This window comes from Sander lucioperca, chromosome 6 (assembly GCF_008315115.2).
Source record: "Sander lucioperca isolate FBNREF2018 chromosome 6, SLUC_FBN_1.2, whole genome shotgun sequence".
Lineage (NCBI taxonomy): Eukaryota > Metazoa > Chordata > Actinopteri > Perciformes > Percidae > Sander > Sander lucioperca.
The window spans coordinates 1937321-1955719 of record NC_050178.1 but is presented as its reverse complement, the minus strand read 5'-3'; the positions used below and the strand labels follow the sequence as shown (position 1 = coordinate 1955719).

The 18399-nt window shown below is 41.4% G+C and overlaps 1 protein-coding gene across 1 annotated transcript; it reads left to right on the top strand.

Annotated features, from left to right (window-relative positions):
* Positions 1-1304: 1304 nt before the first annotated feature.
* On the top strand, positions 1305-18373 carry LOC116041718 (G-protein coupled receptor 22). Its single transcript, XM_031287758.2, has 2 exons — positions 1305-1707; positions 14519-18373. Exon 2 carries the CDS (start codon positions 14639-14641, stop codon positions 16325-16327), a length of 1689 nt encoding a protein of 562 aa, XP_031143618.1. The 5' UTR covers positions 1305-1707; positions 14519-14638; the 3' UTR covers positions 16328-18373.
* Positions 18374-18399: the final 26 nt, after the last annotated feature.

The window sequence follows — 18399 nt, the reverse complement described above, 5'->3', positions numbered from 1 at the left end:
TTTACCGGACAGATATGAGAGTGGTATCTTTCTTTTCATCTTACTAACTGCAAGAAAGCGGAAAAGTGTATTCCCCAAATTTTAAAACTATTGCTTTGAACATAAAAAAAAATCTATAGATAAAAACTAAAGGACATATAACTATATATAAATGATGATGATGATACTGATACCAACAAGAAAAGGATGGAATATCAAAACCTATGCAGTGGGTGATGGGTACAGGTGCATGAGGGCCTACATTGTTTTTATTTAGTTTTAGAGGTATTATGTTTCATGTTCAAGGTTATATAAACAGCATTTCTTCCACCATCTGTTTATTAGCATAAAAGGGGTCAAACATGAAATTTCAGATGCAGGTGTAACAGGTTTTAGGAACCATTTACCAATTCAAAATAAGTTTAATATTCAGAGTTTTTTTTTTTATACATGCATTTGGGAAAAAAAAACGTAAAAAAAAAAAAGTTCTAATGTAGATCTATAATCTATTTTTTTTAAATGTTAGCACACATCCAACTATGGGAATTTCTGAACAGTGAGCAGCTAACATCAGCTGCCAGGACTCTCCTCAGAGACCTCAGGTGTTCACACCTTTTATCTAAATCTCCCTCTGCGTTTATCTCACATGTTCACTAGCACAGTAATTTACACTGCTCACTAAAAACAACCGTCTGTGAATCAGCATGAGAGTTGCAGTGACGGGGACCTCATATTTATCGTGTGCCCAAGGTCACAAATGTAACAGTCCGTGACCTTGATCCCTGCACACAGCTCATAGTGACAGAGAGATCACAGAGGGATGGCAGTACAGCAGATGGAAGGATGCCTCTATACAATGAAATGATGATCTCAGGTGAAATATGGCAATGAAGTTGCCACATGGACATTTAGAGCTTGATATGAGGGCAGACACTCACTGTACAGCCCCAAGTGTGCAGCAAAGCATAGACAGAAGCCTTCACAAGCCCTCTCCATGGGGGAATGGGGGGGGCTTACACGATAATATTATCGAGTCAAACTGGAATCCAGTCATTTTCCTTTGAGAGAGAGGTGAAGTGTGTGTAATATGTTTTGAGAGAGAGCGAGAGATAGGGAGAGAGAAGCAAGTAAGACTATTACTACAGAGGAGCGTTCACCCTTGAGGAATCTCAGGTCGTCCTTGTGGAAGAAGGCTACCCATCTCACACACACACACACACACACACACACACACACACACACCAGCCCCCCACTCCTCCCTCACGCATCCCTGTCTCCTCCCCCTTCCAACACCCCCTCCCTCCCTCTCCCTCCCTCCCTCCCTCCCTCCTGCGCTTGCAGATCACCGTATTGGTCGCTGGAATGGAGCAACTGCGCTTAATCATGCGTTTGGCCGGTCCGTGAGTGGGATGCTGTACAAGTTTGAAAGTGGACAGGTGTAGCGCGTCGTGTTAAGTAGGGAATACAAAAATAAAAAGCCCAAACACTGTTATATTACCTGATTTGTGAGCCACTGCTGCGCGCTGCATCTGCAGCCTTGGAGGGTGCCCCCCCCCCTCCCGCTGTAATATTTATGACAAAACGGAGGCAAATTATTCTGGTCACGTTTTTGGCTGACAGCCGGCTGTCCTGGAGAGTTCGGGAGTGAATCGGGGTCCAGTGTTGGCGATTGCGCAGCGCACCGACACCTGCAGTACGATGTAAAGGGATTTCCCACTCACCAAACTGGTAAGTTTAACACTCGACTACAGCGCTTCTTCTAGTAAGACTCAAATGTTTATCTTTAGGCCTAATAAGTGAAATCATGATTTTGATGTCTTCACAAATACAGTATGTGAGAATTAATTTAAAATGAGACAGTTGGATTTATAAGGGATCCAAAGGGACAGTCTTCTTCAAAAATGAAACAAATGGTGGGTTGTCTAGTGGAGGGACAAGACAGTCCAAACCTGTTTTGATTCCGGACCGGAGGCGACAATAACAAATCACCTCATTATCAGAGCAGCACTTATGAGGGATATGAAAACTGCCTCGGGACATGTCACAGGCTGGTTTTAATCGCTTCTTTGCATTTTCGGACATGAAGTGATTACCTGTGGGACAAAAAAAATCCTTCTGGCTATTTGGGCTTTTTTTTTTTTGTTCTGTGCTGCAACAATCAGACAACACTTGTCACAGAGAGGGACAGAACATCTAATATGTTGGCTAGAAAAATAGACCTGTAGTGATTTGATTTGATTCAAGTGGGCTTATAGTAATTGTGTTGCTCCATGTGTCCCATTTTCTATGGACCCATAGTGATTGTTGATTTGTTTCAGTGACAATGCGCCACGCTTGACATGAAGGTGACCCGTTTGATCGTTTTTAATAGCAATGGCTCAGTTCACCAACTGCATTTAATGCTTAAATAAGATAACATGATTCCATAGTGCACATTATTTGTTGATCTTGAACTGCCATAGCCCCACGAGACCATGATTTCAAAGGATTGTTTTAGCCTCTGCATTTGTCCACCTTCATTAGAAAGAGGCAAAACAGTCAAAAATCGAAAAAAAAAAAATCTTACTTACTTTTACTTCTGCTTTTATGTGAATTTAAAATCTGAAATATAATTGGTCACACAGTAGCAAAGTGTTGGTAAAACTCTCTTTTTACACATTGTTTCCTCCAATATAATCATAGTAGGCCTAATGTATGGTTTTAAAATCTACAAATTCTAGGCCACTGAATTATTTGTAATCCAGCCCTGTCTTGCCATGTGTTTGAATATGGAGCCGTCTGCTCTCTTGTTGATGAGATGTGAAATGGGAACATGTTTGATTTGAAGGTGGTGGTTGAGTGGTGATGGGTTTCTCCCTGCTTAATGCTTATGGATGCTTTCTCAAAATAAAAAAATACTACCGGTATAATCTGCAGGATGTAGCCTAGTTGGTCAAATTAAAACTCAATTAAATGTTGACAATGCACCTTGAAAGGAGGATGGCATTGCACGATAACACAACCATATTTCACAAAAAAAGACCATTTTATTCTCTTCTTAATCTTATCAAACAATCAGTCTTTTTAACTTAAGGTAATTAATGAACTTTTTTGATGAGACTGCAAACATGCAGAAGATTAAAAAGATTAAAAATGAAAAATAGTAAGTTAAAGCCCTGCACCTTCTCTGTGATGTTTTCTTGATGCGTGTGTGTGTGTGTGTGTGTGTGTGTGTTTGTGTTTCCCTCTCTTTTCCATGTAGAATCCCAGAGGGATAATTTAACATATTCCCATTTCCATTCACTCTCATGGTAGCAGCCCGTGTGCTTGCATTGCATGTGGTTCATTGCGTGTTTGCGTCTGTGCGTGTATTTATAGAGAAGCTTTGATGCTGCTGGTTGGGAAACATTTCACCACACATGTCACTCTCTTGCTAGATGCCGCAGCGTAGTTGAGGGAAGCTGTCATATTTTGTTTCAGCGTGATGACATAGAAGTACTGTATTCTCTTATCTGATGAGTCTTTTTTTACCTTTTACATAACAGAGCTGGAGAGGAGATGGTCCGGGGTTATTATGGGACAACAACAGTGTGGGAAAAGCACATAAGATTTATGTAAGAGCTGCTCTATTGTCATTAAAAGGCTCCAATAAAGCTTCTGTCCCAGTTGGATTTGTTTTGAATAACCTTTGATGGCTTAAGGAATCTTTAGGTTTATATATAAACACACCTACATTGCTGATTTCCACACCTTTTGAAGAAATGAGAACAGTTATGTTGTAACAGATAGTCCCAAAAGTTTATTTTCTTTACTGACAATTCAACTGTTGATTTATTTTTATTGTATCTTCTATATATAGACTGTAAGTATGGCAGATGTTGAATGAGCTTGTGCAAAATGTCACTGCAGTTACTACAAACAATCCCATTTACTGCTGTAAAATCCTCCAGCAAAAGGCTTTCATAGCAGCAGTATTAAAGGACAACTGTATTTAAGGACTATATTTGCATTTTACGTATTAAGAACAATATTTTGACTGGATTGGCCACATCCTCTTTTTAATCCTAGTTGACCCAAGCCATAGAAACAAGTTGTCAAACCCAGTCTCTGAACTAACAACAGAATTGAAGTCAAAACACGATAAAGATGCCTTACACAAATTGTATACTGGTACATACTGCTTATGTTCACCGTGTGAAATTAAAAGCACACTGCACTTAATTCCCTAACCTAATAACAGTAAATAACAATGTTCCTCGAAGTGTGTGACTGCAGGGAAACATAGAAGGGGGGCAGATCTCAGCACCAGACAGGAAAAAGGCAGAAGGATGTTGGTGGAAAAAATGAGACACATGAAGAGCAAATAGAGAGAAGAGAGGCAACATTAAATCATTATAAGAGCAGAGTGGAGTGAAAATAGACTATCAAGAGGTGGGAGACAAAGGCAACATGGAAGAGAAGATCCCCACGCAAAGACTTACAGACTCAGTGTTGCCACCCATAGATACAGGAATATAGCTGCTTTCTTGCATATTTATTGGATATTTTGGTATGTTTTACATAATGACATGTACATTTCCATACATAAGTTGGAAACTGACTGACATTAGGTGAATGTGTAAATTAGGTTTATTTGACACCTGTGCGTATTGAGTGTGCGTCTCATGTACTTTGGCCCTTCTGGTTTAACCTCTTCAAACGGGAATAGAAAATAAATCCCTGACTCTTCCCTCCCTCAGGTTAGATCTCTGTCTGTCATTATGGTGTGAGAGCACAGATGCCTGCAGTGATGCTCTCCCCTATTGGCCAATGATTACCTGTCTGCAGGAGATAAATGGCATTAATTGAGCTCTTATTGCCTTCTGGAGTGAAATAGCTTAATCACATTAACCTGTTGCAGACAAATTCAGTCTTTTTTTCTACTACCCCATCAGTTTTACTTACTCCTTTGCTCTTCTTCCATTTCCTTCAAATACATTTTTCTATTTTTCTGACCTCTTCAACTGCTCTCCACTTCTCTAAAGACCGATCTGAGCATGAGTCTGTTTCAGATACCTGTAAAAAAATGGTACATAGAGAGATTCCTGTCTCTGCAGGCACTTATCTGCTGAAGAAAGGTTTGATTGAATTCAAGCTGAAGGTGAACACTACAAGAATGCAAAATTCCTGATTCGCTGTTTCACTGTCTTGTTAAAGCAGCCCGTCCTCACCCAGAAAACGACCATATGGGTTGATTGTTCAAGCAGCTCATAACGTCCGACAATTATGTTTCTCATTAGGCGGTGAACTCTTGTGTCTGTAGTAATTATCAAAAGCACAGGATTTCACTCAGGAGACAGGGGTTTGTGTCCCTTGTGAAACTAAAAGTCAACTATCATTTTGAAATTAACCAAGTTTTACGGACCTTAGTCTCTGACGCAATAACGTCTGTGACGTCACGTTACATAATTTTAGTGGTTTTACGTGAAACATTTGAAGCCAATCCCTGATGTTTTACTAACCCTAAAGTATTTTTTTATTGCCTAAACTTAACAAGTTCCGTTTCACGTTTACTAGGAGTTTAAAAACTGAGGCCGTTACTTTAAATAGAACGACGGTCACATGATTAAATAGAACGGTCATATGTGTCTTTTTGGGAGTCTTTGGATATCAACCTATAATGCTGTTTAGGTATAAGGGTGTGTTGTGTTAAGCTTTGGAGTTTTTGACCACTAGTAGCGCTATGGAGCAATGTTTTTATGAGATGATCCCCGTTTTGTTTCCTTTTGTGCACACGGATATGTAGGGGTACAACACAATACACAGTCCTGCCAATGGCCTCACACTATTCTGCTGATCTGCAAGTGGATGTAATGTGCCAAGAAACATAGCAATGCAACAACAAAGGCAGGGAAGAAGACTGCTGGCAAGTAAACATGGATGTTAACAACTCAGATTTTAAATTTGCAAATGTTCTATGAGGAAGGAAATTAATTCTACACATTTGTTAGGCCTCAAGCATACACACAATGCATTTCACTAATTTGGTTACAAGAAAAGTCCACAGGGCACCTTTTAAGAATGAAATGTTTTCATCTTTCCATCTGGTGAAGGAAAATATCAAAGCAACTGCACATTTTTCTCCAAATCTTTTAGGGTTTTAAAATAACTATTGTGTCATTTCCTCTAAACTCTCTGACTGGACCGGCAAATTAATGGAGAAAAAGTTCTATTACTGGGGAAATATCACCTTTTATTCTGTGAACTCTACTCCAGCATAGTGTAACACAAATAGGTTTCAAGATTAGTAGTAGTTTACCCCAAATTCCTACCATACCTATGTTATGTAGCCTAACTTAAAAATAGTAACATCAGACAATTTCTGCCTCTTTTTAGGTGTCAGGAGTGAAAATGAGTCATCCTCAACATTTGCTGTGTTGTGGTTTCAGAACGATGGAGATGGTTGGAGAACAATTAGATAACAAATGCAGGATGTAGGCTCTACAGGATGATTGTTTTCCTTGGCAACTATTATGTTTTCCTAAATGTTGTACAGCTTTTTATCAAACATCTTGAAAAACAGTGCATATAACTGTTGTTAATGGAAATAAAATCTCTCCCTCCAGGTCTGGGCTCAGCCCCTAATGTTTACAACATCTGGCTCTGCCCCTGTTGTCGGAGCATCTTAAACTGAGGGCTTTGACAATAAATTGAGTGCATGTAATAATATAATAATTTTATATAATTGTAATCATTTTGATATCTTTTCATTTAGACTTTTTTACATTCTGCAGCTTTTAGACTTGTTTAGTGTGTGGTTATTCTGGAAATGGTCTTTCCATATAGTTATAACACCTACCTGGATCCTACACTTCCCATATTGCAACTCAATAGCCTTTATTGGGTTCACCTTCCCATGTCTTTCAAACTCCACGCCCCAAGGTTATAGCGAAGGCTTCCTGTTAAAAGTCTCAAGCCGCTGTGGCCTGGTGGCCGGGTTGGCTCAGTGGGTAGAGCAGGCTCATGTATACTGAGAGGTTTATGCCTCGACACAGAGGTCCAGGGTTCAAATCTGACCTGTGACAATTTCCTGCATGTCTTCTCTCTCTCTCTCTCTCTCTCTCTCTCTCTCTCTCACCTAGCTGTCCTGTCAAAATTAAAGGCGGAAAAGCCCAAAAAATAATCTCACAAAAAAAGCCCAATTTGAGGCAAATGTGATTACATCATTAGGGCTTTTTTCTCAAATGTTGTAAAGCTTTCTTCAGAGCCACTGACAGTAGACATAATAAAAGTGATTTTACACACTGAGTAATACTCCTTATAACGTAAACTGATCTTCACGTTAGATTGTTGGGAGTGCACCTTTAATTGTAAAATAAAATGAACCGTCCACCATTATGAGTCAACTCATGAAGATCAGAGTCAGGCCTTTCATCACATATTCAGCTGTTGGTTTGGTGCCTTGTCACCAGAGCAGCATTAAAGCCACCACAGACCTTCCACTGTGACTTGACGATTTATTCACAACACTACAACACAAATCAGCGTACTCGCTACTTGACTGCATTCAGACAATCCATTAACTCCTAATGACAAGAGCTGTTGAAATGGAGAGATGGAGGGAGACATTGCTAATCACATCCAATCACTTCAGAACACATAAGGAATGTACGAGTAATTACTGATACAATAGAAACATGATGGACACTGTTATGTCTCTTCAATTTATCCTTTTATTTTCTTACCATCATTATAACTAATCATTGCTATTCTGTTGGATGGGCCAGTAAACAGCCTTCCAAAGTGCTGATTTACGTAACAGTCTCCACTTGCTCTGACTCAATTTTACTTCATTTTGCCAGATTTTGCACTTGATTTTGATTTATTCTTGTTTCAAAGAACTTTGATTGCACAGTAGCCTTGATTAGTGCTTATTGAGGTGGTGCTTGTAATAGCAAAATTACAGGCTTGGAGCGTACAGTATATAGGATACCAAGGAGTGTCTTTAATGAATGTGTGGAGCCAAATGAAATCCAGTGACATGCTGTCAGGTAATAATGATGACTCACACCCTGTGGTCCAGAGCTGTAGAGTCCAAGGTCTTCTTTCTGTACAGAGCTGTTCCTATAGATGGAACAGGCTGCAATAATTAACCTGCCTACTATAGCTTTTTTATTGATGTTCTGGTAGCAGCCTGTCAGTATTGTGGGATGATAGTGACTGAACATTTGAGTCTTTATCTCTGATGTGGTGACAGCAATCTGTAAGCGGTATACTTGCATTTTAATATTCAAAATCACAGAATAGTCTGTCCAGATGATCTGGCGGGACTACACAGAGATATTGCACAGTGTAAAAGCAAAGAGCCATGTGCTGGTTGTAAGATGGATGGTGAGGGGAGTTGAGGCAGCGCAACTGGGACTTTTCAAAAGAGAGATGGATAGAGGTAGTGAGCAGGGAACAAACATTCCCCTCAAGCGAGCACACAAATCAGCATCCATCTACACACCCCTAAGCCTCCCTCCCATCCATCACTACCTCACTGCACATACCTCCCGTTTTCATCTTACCTCCTGTTACGACCGTCCCTTTCTCCCTAACTTGTCTCAGGCATAAGTGCGGATGGGATTCAGCAGTTTCTTAAGTACACAGGATGTCATTCACCTCAGATGGCAATCCATCTTCCAATGTATCTGTAGGAAGCATGCGAGCAGGGAGCGCGTGCAGAGATGCGGGCTGGCAGTGGGTGGCTGTGTGGGAGGATGGCAGTTACATTGTGGAATACATGGTGTGCTTGTGTGTCTTCAGCGAGCTTGGCAGGAATTATGAAAACCCATTTTTTTATTTTACAGTATTGAGTTTGTTGCACATTCAAACAGCATTTCACCTGAAGTTCCTAACACTGTCCTGATCAGAAACATATCAGATAGGGTGGGATGTTGTTGCTCTAACTGAGCGGGTTGTGTTGTTTATCTGTCCAGGCTGGTTTGATGGGAGCCTGCTAGGGATGCTGCTGCCCAGCTGAAGGTTGCTCGCTGTTAGACCTGCTGGATGAATTGAGTGGGACAATGAAGCCTTTGATCGATTGTCTCACTGCGGACATTAGGAATACCTAAGACAGCCATGAGTCAGCGGGCTGCATGCGCCATCATCCTGTTTGCTTTCTCTCGTTTCCCTCTTTTTCTCCTTCATTCATCTTTCCTGTCTCTCTCCTCTAAATTTCTCTTTTTTCCCTAAATGTCAAGGAGCAAATGCTCCTTTCTAGTTTCACCGTTTTGTACTGACATTTTCCTGTTTTAAAGGAAAAATCCATCAAAGAAGAAACATAAAAAGAATTCTACAGTTATTAGTCTAAACAAACCACAATACAATGCAGCTATACACTTACAGCTTTGTGGATCTGTAGTCAGATACAATGCCCTCTTGTAAACGTCTTTTTTTCTTATCTGAACAACCAGGCACTGCTTACTACCACTGCATTTTTCCAATCTCATTTTTGGAGAGAAAAAAAGTGACACATATCTACTTTGATTGTTGTCCTGATGTAAACAGCACTGCTAATCACCGTCCCTGAGGTGGATGCAGAGCCTCACGGAAGAGCTGGAATATTTCCAACTGCTGAATATAACCCACAGCAGCATGGCAAATGGTAAAAATAAGAACTCCTGCCAACAGGGCAGAATAACTAGACTCAAAGCAATCCAGTGTGCTCTACTAAAAAAGACTTTTCAGATAACATTAGATGGCCTTAAACATCAGCTTATGGAATTCTGAGCTGCTTATCTGTCATTCTAAATCGGTCCTGCTTCCTTTTCAAGCTATTATACTTATTTTGTCTTACCTACAGCCAGGGGCGATTCTAGGATCAGACCTTTAGGGGGGCTCAGCCCCTAATAAGAATGTGACACGGATACAGTGCCTTGCAAAAGTGTTAACCCCCCTGCTAAATCAGTAATTTCATTAGCCGATCATCTCTGAGCTACTGAACAACAACATCAGCTAACATTTTATGACACTATGATGGAACTAAACCTGACACTTAATAAGTCACAGTAATAACAACCAATTTGACACAATGTTCTAACATTCAGCAATTTTAGTTGCTTACATTTCAATTTGGGTTCTAATCTGAGCCATAAAATTATCAACTTCTTCTCTGGGGACTACCAACGTTAAACTTCACAACCACACTCCCGCTCTCCCTCTGAAAGATTAGATACTCAGCAAGACTCAGCCAAAGGCGGGAGTCTGGCACAACCACCTCTGATTGGCCAACACTAGGTTTCTCTTAACCCTTTTCTTGACTGGGTTACAGGTGCATAGCATTGGCGACAGACACACAGGATATTAAACCTGTTTCAAGCTCTTTTAACCTGTAATTGTTTGTCCTATGTCACTAACAGACAAGTTCGCAAACTCTAACTTAAAGCACTAAAATTGATTTAAAAAAAATAATTTTATAATAATAATAATAATAATATTATGTTTTTATTATTATAATTTTTAGGGGAGCTGAGATGAAATTTAAGGGAAAGGGTCAAAAATCGCCAATGCCTACAGCCATACTAAAATGGTCACAGAGTCTTAAAACAACTAACTAGCTATACCTACACTACCTAACACACTATACTAACACTTAGAAATCACCACACAAATAATTTATAACAGACAGAGATGTCTTCTGTGGAAAGTTGTTACAGCCTCAGAAATATGCAAACTGACCACATAAAGTTTTATAGAGGGCACGAGTGGTGCTTACTTAAATAATTAGCAAACTGAGTTCTCACGTGTAGCCGCCACCATTGTCGCATCAAGATTGCCGAGGACTGAGGTGAGAATAGGCGAGTGCACCCAGCCTACAGCAACAGAACGGACAGCAGTCATGACACAAAGGGACAGATTTCATAAACCTTTTCTGCCTCATTTCAGACGGCCCAGGAAACGTGTGTGTGTGTGCTGGCCTGGAAGTGCAGTTGTCATCTGAGGTGAATCTTGTGTGAATTACGTGAAGTGTGTCTCTACCCATTGAGGTAGGATTACACAAGTGACATTATAGTATATTTACGAGTCCATGTTGTTTGTTAGAGTAGTGTGTGGAATGTGCAGTTTTGTGCAGGTGTGTTAATAAAATAGGACTGGACATGAATTAGATTTTTTTTTTAGGAAAACAGGAGCTGACCTATAGTATACACACTGTTGAACGTTGTCCATCCTCTTCTTCTGACATATATTCTCTCAATGTAGTTATGTTGTGTGTTATTTTCACATATATATATATATATATATATATATATATATATATATATATATTCATTGGTGAAAATAAGAGAGAGAAACTGAACTTTTCACTCTTTTCACAGGATCTGCTTGAGCATTTACCCTCTGATATTGTGGAAAGAGGCTTGACAACCTGTCATCTAGCCTACTACCCAACACCTATAATAACCCTGACAGCAGGCTCCAGGAATGTGTGCAGTCTAGGACACTGTCAGTTTTTTGTTGTTGTTTTGGAGCAAAGCACAGAATCACACAGTAATTAAGACACCAAATTTGATTACATATTCTGCAAAGCCAAAGTAAAATCTGTAGATGACAATTGTCATTAGAATCCGCACTAAACCAACCAGACAAATGATTTTAAACATGAAACATGATTGTAAATGATGGATGCACTTTTTAGAACCAAATCATTATTATTACAGCAAACTGCAATGAGTTCACTGCAGTTTGTTTTTTCAGTTACTAGGACCATAAATTGTATAAGACTGATGTGCTGCCTCAAATGAACCTAAGTATTTACAATTCCCACTGAAAGACACCAACACTAGGGATCATTAGAAAGTTCACCACCCTGCCTACACATCTTAATTTTCTTCTTCCCCCTCTCCCTGTGAATTCTAGAATAGTGTGACTACCTGCCCGCGGGTCAGAGTCACAGCTGGACATATTCAGGGCTTATGACATTTTGTCTTTCCCCCAAACCGCATGCTTACACAGTCTTCTTTTTCTACTCTTTTGTTTGTGGCTCTTTGTATCTCTTAACAGTTCATCCCACAGTACTGAATATTCATTATCACACAACCCATGCATCACAGGATTGATAATGGCTTAATGTTTATCTTAGTCATAGAGTAACATAAATGACTCTTGTTGAAAGCCATTCAGCCTGCTCATTTCACCTGTACACAATCATCCCCTTGTATTTATTGGCAGGACTGTTGAGAGAAACGGATAATGGGCTGATGTTTGATGAGACTGATCACATCAGTGACTGCAGAATACCATTTTACTCTTGTCAAAAAGAACAAATTCCTCCATTCCTTCCATCTGTGACTATATTAAAATTCAGATAACAGTTGATTTTTTGTATCATTGTATCATCCCATTCTTTGTCAATCATGGTATGCTTACATTTACAAAATTATTTATTAGGTTTAACTTCTATGGTAGCACACAATTGAGTTCTTCTCCTGACATTTATTTACTGTAGTGCTTCAAACACATGCCAAGAGATGTATGTTGCCTCTTTGATTGGTGTTAAGTGATTGACTGTCAAACATAAAGTGTTCATTTGTTTGCTCCTTATTACCTTGGTGTCCACCATATTGAACAAAGACTATAAACACAATTGATGTTGATGACATCATAAGGTCATAGCACACTGAATATTAAGTGGTAGACACTCAGTGTGAACAGTCTCAAACAGAGGGTGCATCTAAATACCTAGTATATTTTTTGACTTGTAGGGCAATGTCTGTGATTATGCTGTAATTTCACTATGCAGGCCAAATTTATATTGTCAGTTCAATACTTTTTTGGACTGTTTTGGGATAGGGGAAATGCTGCAAATACGGAAGTTACATCCAACATTTAAAACACATAACCTTTGTTCATACAAATACTGTGACCTGTGTTCAGGTAAATTAATAAAACAATTCTTTAACTGCAGGTGGAATGGTAAGGGTTACGAATGAATAGGGACAGAGAGAATAAAACAAATTTGCTCACAACTATTTCATGCAGTGCTCAAAATGAGACCTCAGGTCCAATGAGAGGTGGAGACAGGGAGTGTGGTTCTGTGCTCTCTTGCCCCAGGCTTGTTAAATTGGCAGATCGATGATGCTTTAAATCAATGTTCCAGCAACACCACAAACCCCATGAAACCCATTAGTGGATTAAGATAGACCACTGTTCCACACAGAGTCCTGTTCTGCCTGCAGGTCCTTTTCACATGACAAATGGTCGTAACTGTGAAATGAAACAAAGGAAAAAGGGCAAACGAGAGGGTGAGAACAAAAGGTGTGGCAGAGGAAAGGTTGACAGCAAAGGAGGCCAACGATGCCAGTCAGGACACACCATAGTTCCTCGTTCAGAGACGCGGGGAATATTTTTTTCTTACGGTATATCAAACAGGTATCTTATATCTAATCAACCAACACTTTATATGATTCCTTCCCAAGCACAGGAGAGCATCCAGTCTGCCATGAATAACATGATCTACATGCAAAGTAGTCTGTCAAAGCCGTTAAACGAAATGGTAACAGTGTAGGAAGGGATGTGAGGGATGTAGAGCAGATGAGACTGAGGGGGTGTGGAGAGAAGATGCAAGGGGAGCTGGTCTTTCTCTGATAGCATTGTTTATGTGCCACTGTCTGTGGATCATTGATCCATTTATCTTTATTACGTCTCCCTGCTATTAACTGCTACCACCCTCAGTTGGGGGACTGCTATGTTGACGTGCACTGCACGGTCTCTCTACCAGCCCACCAATGTCCCTGCCACCTCTTCTCTTGGAGGTAGAGGCTGACTGCTTGTGGAAACAAAACAGAATTAACAAAAGGATTTATTTTTTTTAAATTAGCATTTATTGGATTTGCACAGGCATTAATTAATCTTCACAAGGTGGGTTGTCGATGGAGGAACAGGTCCGTATCTTACTATAGACAACATGTAGTCACTGCCATCTTAACAGTACAGGTGTAGTTGGTTTATATATGTTTCCACATACCTTATTCTGCAAGCTTTGTTTCTGACCCATATAATGTATGTTGCATAATAATGAACCAAACATCCACCCACTCATGAGAAGCATGCTTATATCTTTGTAACAGAATCTAGCACAGTATATGAATTGTAAGCACCGTCAGAAAATAAATCCCTATTGGTTTGTTAAAATGTGTAGACTGTTCGGGGATCCTCCACTGAGTCCCTGCTTAAAGCACTCATACTTGCAAATTTCCCCCAAGAGACTTCCTGCTCCAATTCCTGTCTGAACTGTTACCATTGTCTATGAAAAGCATGTTGTTTAACTGCCCGATATATAATGGGTCATCAGCAGCAGGTTGAACTGCACCCCATGACTCTAATCGCCTGACAAGATCACTTTTACCTCGTTGTGTCAACTCATAGCTTCTCTTGACTTGTGAAATCCGACAAGTTTGACTTGTACTTGCTTTACACTGTTATTTTTGAGTAAAGATGAGACAAGCTGACTGATAACTGCTTGATCTTTATCTGTCCTCTGTCTGTCTTTCTACTCCTCTTCGCTTTTCTATGTCTCTTTTCTATTTTGTTTTCACAGAATCAAGGAACAGATCTGGCCATCATCCTCATCACTGTCTCGTTTGAGCCAGAGGAAAGACAGAGCATGGTCTGGCGTGGCGGCCGCTGTTGCTATGTGTGAGGGAGTGCTGTGGCGTCAATGGAGACCGAAGGCTATCGTGACCTCCTGGAGACCAGCGATGGTCAGGGGGTAGGCTTGCTGGATGTAGGGGGTGAGGTGGGGGTGGAGGAGGGCTGGAGCACACCCTACCCCCTGGGCTTCCAGGTGTCTTTGACCACTGTGCTGATGCTAGAACTGGTTTTGGGCTTCAGCAGCAACCTGACCGTACTTGTGCTCTACTGTGCTCAGTCCAACCTGGTGGATTCAGTCAGCAACCTGGTCACAGTCAACCTCCATGTGCTGGACATACTGGTCTGTCTGCTGTGTCTGCCACTGACTGTGGCTGTGATCCTGCTACCAGCTAATGAAAGTGGAGTTGGCAGCCTGGCCACGCTGTGCTGCTTTCATGAAGCCTGTGTCACATTCACCAGTGTGGCCACAGCAGTCAATGTTCTGGTGATCAGTTTGGACCGATACGACATTTCAGTGCGTCCGGCCAGTCGTCTACTGACCCCCAGGCGTGCAGCACTGCTCCTAGCCGCAGTGTGGGCCGTGTCTTTGGCTGTCTTCTTCCTGCCCTTCCTTGAGGGGGATTTCTTCTCTTCGAGGGTTGAGGACAGTGAGGATGAGGAGCTGGAAGTGCATAACAATGTCTCTGAGCTCACCACTGGACGGACCCCTATTTTTTCATCTATCTCTCCTTCCTCTTTACCCTCAACTCACCTTTCCTCGCCTTCACACCACCTGACTCCAGTATGGCAGAACAGGACACTGTTGTGCGTTGGGGGGCAGGGGTATTACACAGGCTTGGCTATGTATTACCACTTGTTACTCCAAGTGCCATGCTTCTTCATCGCTGTGGCCGTCATGTTGTTCACCTACTCCAGGATCCTGCAGGCCCTCAACATTCGCATAGGCTCCCACATGATGAGGGGTAAACGTGCAAAGGACTCCACTTGCAGGATACGCTGCAGAAGGAAGAGGAAGAAGGACCTGAGCCTGCCCACAGAGGTAGTGTCCTCCAACCAGACCCAGAACCTCAACCACCCTCCTCTCATCCCCTCCCCCACCCCTACACCAACATCGCCCCCACCACTCCCCTCCATGTCCCAGGTGATGTCTGACAGTGGAGCAACAGTCACTACTGTCAGCACTGCTGCCACCACCCCCATAGCCACCACACCGGCCACCCCTGCTTCTCCAACCCCAGCTTCAGCATCAACCAAGACCCACGCCACCTCACCACTGCCTGCCTCCACCATGGGTGTACAGGCCTCGGTTTCTGCCATCATTGCCTTGAGGCGGGCAGTGCGCAGGCACAGGGACCGTCGAGAACGTCAACGTCGGGTCCTAAAAATGTCCCTACTCATCATATCCACCTTCCTGGGCTGCTGGGCCCCTCTGTCTGCAGTCAATGTTCTGATCCTGTGTATGGGTCCCAGCGACAGCCTGGTGAGGCTGCGCCTCTGCTTCTTGGCGATGGCTTATGGAACCACTATTTTTCATCCTCTGCTCTACGCTTTCACCAGGCAGAAGCTGCGGCGTGCCCTCAAAACACGTGTCAAAAAAAGGGTAGTTACCCTTCTGCAGGTGGACCCGGCTCCCAGCGGGGGGACAGTTATTCATAACTCCTGGGTGGAAGGAGGAGGCCAGAGGAAGAGTCGCAAGCCACGGGTGGAGGCCAGTGATGGCACTGATCGATGCCTCACAGAGGCAGTGAGGGAATGAGGCTGGTCTGGTGTGTTTGCATCTGTGAGTGTATGGGTGTGAATTTGAAGAATTGTATGTATCTTACCAACTTGCTAGAGGTGGATCATGTGTATATTCGTGCACAGGTGTGAGAATACCAGTAAGTCTACAAAGGTCAGGACAAATCCCATGACCACTGGTTCGATGCAAATGTGGAGGCAGGTGAGTCCTGAGCTCTAATTAGAGCCTGCTTTCTGCTCTCCTTACACAGGCCCCCATTAGTCCACTTTCTGACTGACAAGGTGGCCACTGAGTCTCCATGACAACACTGGCCAAGCATTATGACAACATCCCATGGATACTGGAAATACTGTGCACCCCACTTGTAGGATAAGGGTTAGACAACAGACATCCATACATTACTGCTCCTGTGTGCAGTTTCAACTTGCATGTGCATGTACATATGCACACACACACACACACACACACACACACACACACACACACACACACACACACACACACTCACACACCCCCGTAAAATGCACACTGATCTATATTTAGTCGTTATCTGTGAAAGCACACCAATATCTACCTGCACAGATATTCTCAGTGAGTAAAAATATTAATTAATAATTTCTCTTTCTCTCATTAGTTCATGCCTTAATTGAGTTATTAATGTATTCTCGTGGTGCTGAATGTCCTGCTGTATGTTTACAGACAATGTATCAGAGCAAAAGTGTTTGCACATACTCTATATGGTATAGCAAATTACTCTAATGGCAAATAAATACAAGCATTCAGATTTAAAGTTTACAGGCTCATGTGAAACTATCAGGAAACTGCAAAAAAACTGATTCTAATATAATTTTCAAGTTAAAGCTAAAAGGCATGATTTTATTTAATTTTTTTTAAATAAACTTTAAGAGTAACAGTCATGATGACGTATGCGAGGATGTGTGATTGTGTTCATATGTTTGCATGTGTGCATGTATGCATGTGTGTTTGTGTGCGTGTGCGGTTGCGCAAATGAATAAACGACAAGCGTGTATGTGATTATGTGCAATAAATTATGAGAAAAGCAATGACCCCTGGGATGTCAACAAAGAGAATGTGAACAAAGAATTGTTGGTTTTCTATTTATGGTTTACATTACTGGGGAAACAGAGAAGAAAGGGGATTTAATCTTCTAAATAACAGCAAGAGGCCACTGGGCGTAATATAAAAGCAGAGTACTTGGAGCAATTGTAACTACACAGGCCACTGTAATACTACTGAAATTGTATCACTTCGGTTTTAAAGTGGAAGTCAAAGGGCAACATTTTGTGGAAACTTAAGTAAAACTGTCTGTAGTCACTGCAGGTAAACTAGCATCTTCTACCGGAGAAATCCCAACATGTGGCCAAAAAAAAGCTGTTTGTTGCTCTGGAGGGCAGTGTCACTGCTTTTGGACAGCACTTTGAATGACTGCGGAGGCAGAAAGCCCTCTGTCAGCTTCTGGACTGAGTCCTGGACATGTTAGACTATATCTGCGTCGCTCTTTCTCCTCAGGGCTTCATGTCTCATTTCCCAACATGCTGGATATAAAACAATAAACCAGCCCCCAATCAGCTGTTGTATTATGGGTGTTACAGTAGGTAAAAATGTATGTCAGTAAATAGATAGAGTACACTTTAAACTTTATATGGGCTCTTGGAGAGTGTCTTTGGGATTTGGGCTATCTCCTTCATCCTCACCCCTTTTACACTATATGTGAGCCAGACAGAAGACAATTACTTGTGTATTCATGTACATTTTTCAGGGATGTAAATATTGAAGTGTATGTTTTGTGTTTTAGTCAGTTAGTTTCTTTTGATCACAATCATCTGCCGGACAGAAAATCAGCCATTGTGAGTTGGAAAGTAACTGTAAAGAGAAGATACATATGAGTGTATTTGTGTTAATACTGTATGTGTGTACACTGTACTGTACATTTATGACCATGTGTATAGAGAAATACATAGTATTGTACAAGATTTATATTATGTGTTATTGTATAGAACAGAGAAGAATCTGTATTAAAAAGATGATCTATCTAAGAATTGATCCATCTCAGTGTCAGTTCATACAAG